The sequence below is a fragment of the Condylura cristata genome, unplaced genomic scaffold (assembly GCF_000260355.1).
Source record: "Condylura cristata isolate star-nosed mole 26May11 unplaced genomic scaffold, ConCri1.0 scaffold00014, whole genome shotgun sequence".
Lineage (NCBI taxonomy): Eukaryota > Metazoa > Chordata > Mammalia > Eulipotyphla > Talpidae > Condylura > Condylura cristata.
Genome location: NW_004567115.1, coordinates 926,948 through 937,150, shown reverse-complemented (window position 1 = coordinate 937,150; position 10,203 = coordinate 926,948). Strand labels below are relative to the sequence as shown.

The window sequence follows — 10,203 nt, the reverse complement described above, 5'->3', positions numbered from 1 at the left end:
TCTTCACCCTCCCAGCCACTGTTTCTTCCCATGGTGCATGGCCACCAATCGCTTCTCAAAAGCATGTGGTATGTGACTGACAGCTTGTTTTATTTACAAGAGATGTGTCTTGACCTTTCTTTTCAGAGGAAACTAATAAAATGAATTTTCTGGACTGCCTCATGTAATCCCTTTAAATTTTATTGAAAATCTGCAGTACAATGCTTAAATTACTATGCACTGACATTGAGTCAGTGCCAAGAATAAGACCAGCACAGACTCCATGACAGACTCAGAGTGCAGTCAAGGTATGCACAGAGAGACTCAAGTCCCAGATATGAGAACATACATTACCTCACAGGTGACTACATATGCCATCCTTGGACTTAAGTGTGCAATGTTTCTCTTCAGCAGAGCAATTCCAGTTATATAAGCCCAAAGAGAAATAGATATTAGAATCCATGGGGAATAGGCTCGGCTGAATTTTTCCAAATTGATTCTTGATCTTATCCCAGGAGATCCTCACCCCTGAGTATTTACATGGCACAACCAGCCCTTCATTACTCCACAGATCACCACTGTCACCACACTAACCTCCATGTACCCTATTTTCCAATATGGCCACTTGGTCTGTCAGGCTGATCAGCATGTGACTTGCCAAGTAAGTGCTGACCAAGTACTCATGTTATAGACCCTGGAGTCCTGCGGCCTGCTTCCTGTGTCCCTTATCTCAGTCCTCTAATCTAAGGCTGTCTACGCAAATGTCTTCAGGTCCTGAAAGCTATGAGAGATATGTTAAATTCTGGGTACACATTGTCCCACCACACAAAGTTTCAAAATGTTACATTTAACACCTTCTACTGATAAGCAAAGCACTTCAGCAGGCATCAGTTTACCACCCCCTTTGGGCCTCCAGCATAATCTATAGTCATTACTTTCTTAAAAATCCAACTCAAAGTCAAATTCACTTTATAGTATATACTCTAACTACCATTCCTTTCCATTCCCTCATTGTATGTATAAGTTGTACCATATTTGTCTTTGGTACTTAGGCCTTGATAACAAAATAAACTTTGATTTATATCCCAACATTTTATCAGTTCATACCTTAAATTTAGTCAACCAGAATCTCCGAGCATAAAGTGTATAGTGTGCAAGTTTTATAAGATTGCCCTTTTATAACAAATTTCATAGCTAAGTGTGAAGATTTATAACACCCACACCTCAAACTCATAACAATAGGACAGAAGTTAGTTTTGGAGGAAAGGGAAACATTCTGTTGTTAATTTTCGTTAATATGAATAAACCATGTGGCTTTCTGAACAAGAGTCACTGTGTCTTCCAATCAGCTACATCTGCCTTTTCTCACTGTGTGGTTTCCCAAACAGCTGTCAACTCCGGAAGTTAACCTGAAAGACCAAGGAGGCCTATCATCTGCCGCCCTCTAGTGGAATAAAGGGAAGTAGCAGGCATTATGGTCCAGAAGGAGACTGTTAACAGACACCAAGAAAAATATCCCATTCTCCGCATGGCAAATTTGGAGTGATTATAATAAAAATAGGAAAAATTACAGAGGATTCAATCAAGTTGAAGTTTTCTATTGTAGAAGGTAAAGTTTGTGTTGAAGTAAATTAAGTAGGGATCCATAATTCACAGGTGAGATAGAAAGCCACCAAGAAAGAGAAGGGAACCAGGATATGATCTTCATACCATGCAGCAAACGTCATTTTTTTTTAACTAATAAACTTTAGTGGTATTTTTCTACAATATAAAATAATATAAACTATTTTACATGTTTTCTTTACAACACAAGTGTGCATTCATCCTGGGAAGTGCAAAATAAGCAATCAAAATGAAATCACTCTCCACTAAAGGAATATCACTGACAATAGTGTGAGTCTATCATTCTAGACATCACTGACTGCATCAGTCGATGGATGGTTCTGTTCTAAACTCCCAGCATACGTCTTGCATCCAATTTCACAATGTGCTCCTTTACTCTCTCTGAATTCTAAGCTCAGGAAAAGTCGCATTCTTCCCCAACTTACTCTTAACCAGTGTGATTCATCTACTCAGAGCACAAGCTTGTGTAAGTGTCCTGAGGCAGGTAGGCAGCTGGATTTCTTACCCAGGCCCTCTCTCATCTGACTTCCAACAGGCTTCAGCAAGTGACCAATAATAGCATACTATTTTGTTGTTCATGTGGTAGTTAAAATAATAAATCCAAATATATGGAAATAAGCCAACATTCATACTATCAAATGTAACTGTTTTCAGTATGGTGAGTTAATTAAGATCTGCTGCCTAGACATAAACTTTATAGGTTATGACTTTTTATACCTGCCTTAGTAAATACATTTTTAAATTGCATGTACATGAAGGCTTTTTTCCAAAAATTATGGAAGATATTTAACTATTGACCAAAAAATTTCAAATATAACCAATGTGCACTTCTCTAGAAATGAATTGTATCATTTCTCTAGGCATGTGTAGTTTGGTAGTTTGTCTCCATGTTATCAACACAGAAAAGAACAGCATCTACTTAAGAGAAATCCCTGATGGTAGGGATGAAAGACAGCATGACCAGATTTAATGTTAAAGCAAAAGTAAAAACTCCAGGATGGTACTTAAGTGAGTGTGATGGGAACGTATTGTTTCCTTATAATGATTTTAAATGGAAATTACAATTCAATCACAAATAAAAGTAAATTGTAGACAGTGAGGCGAGCAAATCTGTTTCACTCGGATTCACGGTGATTATCAAATTAGCAGCTACTCATTCACCACTAACCATTTTCAGTCTTCTTGGTCTCTCTAACAGCCCTGAACTGCAGCTTCATGGTGATTGCAATAGTGGCAGCTCATCAGGGTTGTATTTTAGCTGTGCTTTTATCTTCCCTGTTTTTCCTTCTGGTTGCTTGGCAAGGTAAAAGGAAAAAGAACATAGGTGAATGAGAACTTATGCCTGCACCTGTTTTAAAAGTTGTACAACATAAACTGAAGACCTAAGGTCTGGCTGGCTCTAAGCTCCCTCCTGAGCTTCTGGCTTTCTGCCCTCAGGGACTCCATTCTGGCCACACTGCTCTCCTTGCTGTCTGCAGACACCACACACACTCACTCCTACCTCGAAGCCTCTGCAACAGCTACTCCTGCTGCTAAAACACTCTTCCCACTTACCTCTGCAAAGTTTATTGTTCCACTCCTGGAAAAGTATGGGTTTAAATGTCCCCTCTTTGAAACTTCCTCAACTGAGGATCCTTTCTAAAATAGGATCTTCTATCATTTTCAACTCCCTCATCTCCCTGACTCTGCTTTGATTTTTCTTTCAAAAGCATTTCCCTCTATCTATGTAATATTAGATACTTACTTTGAATGACCAATATCACCAGGAGGTTCTGAGGGAAAAGGAGGCAACATGAACCTGGGAGCCTGGGAGTACATATGTTGCAAAGCTCACCAAAGATGCTGGTGCACACTGTGGTTAAGAACTACTGGAGTGATGGATTAATTATAACCTTTGGAGTCTGATGGTCTGGATTAAAATTCCAGTTTGGCAAATATGGCCCATTACAGCTGTAGGATCAGTCAGAAATATGGCAGCAATAGCACCCATGTCTCAGGGTTACGCTGAAGATGACACCAGGTGATGGATTTGTAACAGCTTCCTGACCTAGATAGTGCTATAGAAAGAGTAATTACTATGCCCTATTTCTTCTCCTTTGGATGTGAATGCTTCACATTTTGGATAAAGATAAATAAATAATAATGGTATCTATTTTTTAATTAGAACTTTAAACAGCATCTCAGAATCATTGCTTTCTTATAAACTCTAATACATAAGTCCATTTTTGTTCCTAAACACCGTACCACAAAAAAGGGGGGGGGGATTGAATTTAGTTAATTCTCATGGGCAATCCAACTAATTCCATATTCTGAAATTGAAATGCAAAATTACTAGCAGTGATTTTGCCAGCATGGCTGGCCAGAGGATTTGGTGTATAGACAGCCCTACACAAGTTCCCCCCCCACCCCTAGCTGTATTTGAACTTCATATTTTTCAGGGGCACTCAGCAAAGTGGAAGCTGATGGCTGCCAGGAGATGATGCATCAGACTAGCCCATGAAAGCCCAGGCTGGAAAGACCTGGAGACGGCACTTCAGGAAGCAGGAAAAAAGTGGACATTTTGGAAACATTACCTCTGATCACTGGAGAGTCCAGTGTGATCTCCAAAAGACCTAAGACCTGAGTCTTAAAAAGCAACTGCTGACTTTGGGCTTTGATTCTGGGAACACTCTGCATGACATAGGCGCTGTCACCACAGAAGTGATTCTGCGATAGGAATTATTCTTTCAGGGAACTCATGTATTGCCGTCTTTTATGGCAGAGACCACCAAAAAGGACATAAGAAGAGCCAGGTGGTGATATTTTGCTCTTCATGTGTACGTAGCCAAGGAAGTAAATATTTTATAGATTTACTTCTATATATAAGCAATGCCAGTAAGGTTTAATTGTATTAAGAGTGACACCTAGTGGACAAGCTTTACTAAACACTGTTTTCTGTCATTTCCCCTCCTGCTCCAAAATCAAATTAGCTTATAAAAGTATTGAATAGTGTAGCCAGATTGTCATAAAACCAATGTCTTTGAAAACTGCACCCAAAATCCTAGAGCTCCCTAAAAGAACAACAGCAAAAAGACTTGTGACTGAAACCAGTGGTTTGTTTAAGATTTATTTATTTATGTATTTAAGAGCTGAGGTAAAGGCCAGAGATGGCAGATGGCGGGGAAGAGGATTCACCAGAGACAGGGCAGGGAGCAGAACAGGCAGATCAACTGAAACACACTGCTGAGACGAGCAGCAGGTGAGAGAGAGGTCTGCACCATGTGGGTCACCTCCCTGGCAGGGAATTGAACTCCTGCTGCAGTGGCTGTGTGTGACTTCATAGTGATGTGTCCTAACCTGTTGTGCCACCAGGGAGGACCCTGAAACAATTTTTACAGCATATATGTTTATGAAGATACTGGCAAGGAGAGGAAACAGAAACAAAAAACAAAAAAATAGATAAATTTTTGTCCAAGTTTCTCTAGTATGCTATGAAACAGAACAAAGGAGGCAGCAATTCAACTTTGATGGGGAATTATTGAGTAGAATTCTCAAGATTGAATCCAAGCAGCAAACATTCACTACTACTCCCTGGCAACCCTGCAATTGGCCCCATTGCCTTGTAGGAGCCAGAAACCCACTCCCCCCAGAGAGTCCTGTGCTTCTGCAATGATTTCATCCCAGCTCCCAGATAGCAGTGCTACGTGGATGCAAGCATGAATTTGAATACCAGGTGCTTTGAGCTTTTTTTTTTCCCTGATCTTAAATTAAGGGCATAGAAAGTAACACCCAGTCAGACCACAAAGCAGAGCCATGGAACTGTCCCAGGAAATTCAAGACTTTGTAACTAAATAAATGCTTGTTGACTTTTTTTTTATTTCATAAGAAATTCATGCTACTGGCCCTCCCTGGTGGCGCAGGGGTTTAAAGCACAGCACTGAGAATCAAAGCCGCTTCCGCATGAGTTCGATTCCCGCCTGCCCCGGAGGTGACCACATGGCGAGCCAGACCTCTCCTGACCCGCCCGCTGCTCCCCTCAGCAGTGTGCTTCATCTATCTGCCTGTTCTGCTCCCCACTCTGTCTCTGGTGAAGCCTCTCGCCGCCCCTGACCCTCTGGCCTGTACCCCAGTTCTGTATGCACAAATAAATAAATCTAAAAAAAAAAAAAAAAGAAATTCATGCTACTTCCTAAATGTCCTATGGAACATTTCTTTCTTTCTTTCTTCCCTAGAAACAGCCATGGGCCATTATATGAGGATTTGACCAGTAGAGCTGCTGTGCCTCTCCGATTCTACCAGTTTGTTTTTCAACATGATGGCAGCTTCTGGTCTGTCACCCCTCCGCACCTGAGCCCGTCACAGACCTTTGCAGCTCCCACCAAGGGCTTTTCCCCTCCAGAGTGCTGCCAGCTGAGACCTCCCTCCCAGCTGCCTCATAATGATTCCTCTGGAATGCACCAAGTAAGCATCAATTTGCCATGAAATAGCTCCCACTCAAGCACCTCCTTTCCACTAGAAACTTGTGCTTTATTACTCCCGGGCCTGGGCCACACCAGGCTGTTGGTTTGCTCCAGCAGCCATGTTGAGCCTAACAGCATAATCCACTCCTGTTTAATTGGTTAAATCGGATTAAAGTGTGGTTTTGGCCAGGGTATAGTGTGCTCACTTGTGTGTGTCTTAATGCTGAGACCCAAAGGCACAGTTTAAAAATTAAGTTTTGCAAGCCACAATGATGAGCATCAGAAATAGCTAATAGACTTCACAGCTAGTGAATTCTTAAAATAAGTTTCATTACCAAGACTGTTGATTTTCAACTAAATCATAAGAAGTAGGTCTGGTATACAGTAGTGCTAATATGAATCCCGGTGTAAAAACTGTAACAATGCAGGTCCTTACCAAAGATATTTCCCCCTGTTTAGGAACTCCCACTACTCACTACCACCTCCAGGAGGTCATCTTGCCATCATTGATAAGGGTGAAAAAGTCACTCAGCTTATTAAAGCAGTCTCACAAGTACATGTAAGAGCTAAAAACTGATGCCTTGACTCCAGAATTTCCAAGAGTACCAATATTCAAAGCTGTTTATACTATACTATATAGTGCATATATATATATATGTTATATATATTTGTATATAATATATACATGTTATATAAATTTGTATATCTCTATAGAAGGCATTAGTTTTCTTCATTCTTTCTTCATATTATCTGGTTTTCCCTTTTATTAGCTAAAAATAAATGATGTATTCTTTTTCTTATTTTTAAAACAAATGTCCAATGCAGTAAAAATTAATAATCTAAGTAAAAACACTTTTAAGGTCCATAATACAGCCATGGAGACAACCATTTTTAGCCCTTCAGAATATATATTCAGAACCCTTGCAAGACCGGTTGTCAGGGTGCTATTCACAGATTGATGTGGGCTGTACTCACTGCTATAAAAGAATTAGAAGCACTTTTTTCTCCCTCCCCCCAAGCTAAGTCTTAGAACCAGACATCAACAACTCAATACACTTTAGTTGCAGAGCTAGAAAGAAATGGTTATGTAGTACAAGGTGGCTAGTGCTAAGTGGAGACATGGGTAAGAAAATGTTCTAAGGAGAAAACCCGACCAGTGGGTCCAGGGAATAAGGAAGGCCTTGCCCCACTCCCCAGCAGGCTGGAGAAGTGACTTGGCTTCTGGAAAGGAGACTGAAGCCAAGATCTTTGGCTTTATCTGGCTGCATAAGATCCTGCTACTCAGCTGACACAGAGGAAATGAAGCTGCCCTCCCAGAAAGGGTGATTAGCATCTCCATGGTTTCCAAAGGCCCTCCACTGTTACCCACCAGCAAAACTCTGTGGAAATGGAATTTCCAGTCAGTTCTAAAGGTATGTGAGAAGGGTCCTAACTTACTTCATGTAGAACTGTTAAAGTCCATTGACCAAATCCAGCAGAAACACACTGGCCGAGTCTTCAATAAAAAGGATTAGAGAATGCCTTCTTATAGGACTGTAGCTTTTTATGAATACTTTGAAAGAGAACTTAAAGAAGCAGGTATCAAATCTGGATTGAGTACTGTCAATAGGCAGTTTGGTGATAAATATATACATTTTTATGTTGCAAAGAATGAAAGGGGGTGAAAGCAGTCATTAGTGTAAAGAGAAAGCAGCAGTCACTCACACTATAAGGCAGCCATTTTTGAAGCTACGTAGAATGTTTTAGCTTTTGTTGAATTCCAAACAGGGGCCTAACGGCCTTGGCTGACCATTGTTTACACTCTCTAACATTGTTAATGTTCACTTGGGACTACCAGGATCTACCAAAGGACTATAACATCTCTTTGACCAGAGCGCACGCGCACTCTTAAACTACATTATAAGCTGAAACTTCACTATGTATGCATACTATACCATATAGCGTATATATAATATATATATGCAATGTGTATATATACATATATATTGTTTATAATATAATTTACCTAATGTTATATCAACAAAAGGTTTCTATGATAATATACACCTGCATCACTTTCAATGAGTGAATGGGGTGCCATTGTACACAGATAAGCCATAAATATTTAACTAATGCTCTACTGATTGTCATTTAGAATGATTTCCTCTATGTATGTATGAGTATCCATATGAGAATGTGTGTGGGAGAGGCTTTCTGGCACTGCCATGACAGAGTCCCATAGACTGGGTGACTTGAAAAACAAATTCAGGAGTTCTCCCTGGTGGCGCAATGAGTTAAAGCACTGCATTATGAAGTTCTCTGAAGCTGCAGCACAAGTTCAATCCCCCACCAGGGAGCTGACCCACATGGCATGGCAGACCTCTCCTGACCTGCCCGCTGCTCCCCTCAGCAGTGTATTTCAGTACATCTGCCTGTTCTGCTCCCCACTCTGTCTCTGGTGAATCCTCTCACCCACCACATTCTGGCCTGTACCCCAGTTCTGTAAGCATAAATAAATAAATATTTTTTTAAAAAATCATTTTCTCATAATTCTAGAGGTTAGAAGTTCAAGAAATTAGAAATCTTCCCTCTGGAAACTCCATTCACAAAACTACATTATTAGAAAGGTTGAGATCACCTTCTCCCCTAAAAGCAACTATATATATATATATATATATATATATGTACAAAAAAGAGACCTAGAGCATTCCCACAGAGGTCTCAAACTAAACTGCTGAGGAGAAGGGGTGGGAGGTAGCGAAGGAGAGTGTGAGGAGGAATGGGAGCATAGACAGCCAGCAGAATAGGAGAGGAGACAGTCATCCAGGCTATTGGATACCTCACAGCACTGTGAAATTCCCTGGAGATTTGCCTATGCACAGGCCCAGGCATGACTTTGGGGCATTGGGAACTCTGACAATGGTGAGGGCACAGAAAACTCTCCACCATCCCTTACCCTGAGGAGACCAAAGAGATACCAGGCTGAGCCAGGCCAAGTTCCATAACAGGCCCAATAGCAGAGAAGTACAGCTGAGACAACTTACTAATCCCTTGAGAAAATAAATGTTGCACAGATCTCACAACCCCACAGAAGTGGTGGAGCTGAGGCAGGGTGGTGATGCTGTTGTAGCAGATAGAACAGGGCAGCATGGCACCACTGAGGCTCTGCCTCCCTGCCATGCCAACGCAGTCTAAAGTGTGAACCCAGCACCCAGACTTAGCTTCCCCCACGAGGAGACTCAGACTCACAGATCATGACTGGAAACGAGACAGAAAGGAGTAGGAGGGATTAGGGTGGTAAGTTAAGACAAAGAAAATATGAAACATACCTTGCTATGAAGAGAAAGGGGAAGACAGAATGTAGAAGTGACCAACTGCACCTCACCAACTGAGTTTGAGTCCATGAACGTCAAACTTCCCTCCTGCTCATGCCTCATACCAAGACAAACAAAACTAAACTCCCAGCACCCAACAACAGGAAAAAGCAAATAAGGCAGTATACATATCTAGGAGGCAAGGAGCAACTCACATCGATAGGAAAGCACAAGATGAACTGAAATTCTGGGACAAATATAAAGGCACAGAAATAGAGCATATATTAGAAAAAGACTTTGAAACAACAATATTAAAAATACTGAAATAATTCAAGGTCAGTCAAGGCACATAGGTAGATTCAAAATCTGAGAAAGGTGACCCAGAGACAAAGAGCGCTCTTTGCCAGAAAATATTAAAATATCACAAAAACTCTGAATAAAATTAAACTGGCATAAGAAAGAACTTCAGAAATAGAAAATGCAAGTAAGCAAACCATCCAATTACAAAAAGAAAAAGAAATAAGACAAAGGGAAAGTGAGGCAACTCAATGAGAAATATCAGACACAATTAGCAAAGGAAACAAGAATAATTGGGATACAAAAAGGTGAAAATAGAGAAAAGGGGTCTCATACCCTATTTAAAAAAATAATAAATGAGGCCCTCCCTGGTGGCGCAGCGGGTTAAAGCACAGCACTGAGAATCTAAAGCCGCCTCCACATGAGTTCGATTCCCGCCTGCCCCGGAGGAGACCACATGGCGTGACAGACCTCTCCTGACCCGCCCACTGCTCCCTTCAGCAGTGTACTTCGTTGATCTGCTTGTTCTGTTCCCCACTCTGTCTCTGGTGAAGCCTCTCACCGCCCCTAAG

General features: G+C 41.1%; 1 protein-coding gene across 1 annotated transcript in view; it reads left to right on the top strand.

Moving 5' to 3' along the window:
- GYG1 (glycogenin 1) overlaps window positions 1-10,203 on the top strand; it is a 111,883-nt gene that overhangs the window by 26,664 nt on the left and 75,016 nt on the right. The window contains exons 6-9 of the mRNA XM_012724766.1: window positions 1,996-2,086; window positions 2,801-2,905; window positions 3,553-3,622; window positions 5,814-6,042. Coding sequence (XP_012580220.1) covers window positions 1,996-2,086; window positions 2,801-2,905; window positions 3,553-3,622; window positions 5,814-6,042 — 495 coding nt within the window. The remainder of the gene's footprint in view (window positions 1-1,995; window positions 2,087-2,800; window positions 2,906-3,552; window positions 3,623-5,813; window positions 6,043-10,203) is intronic.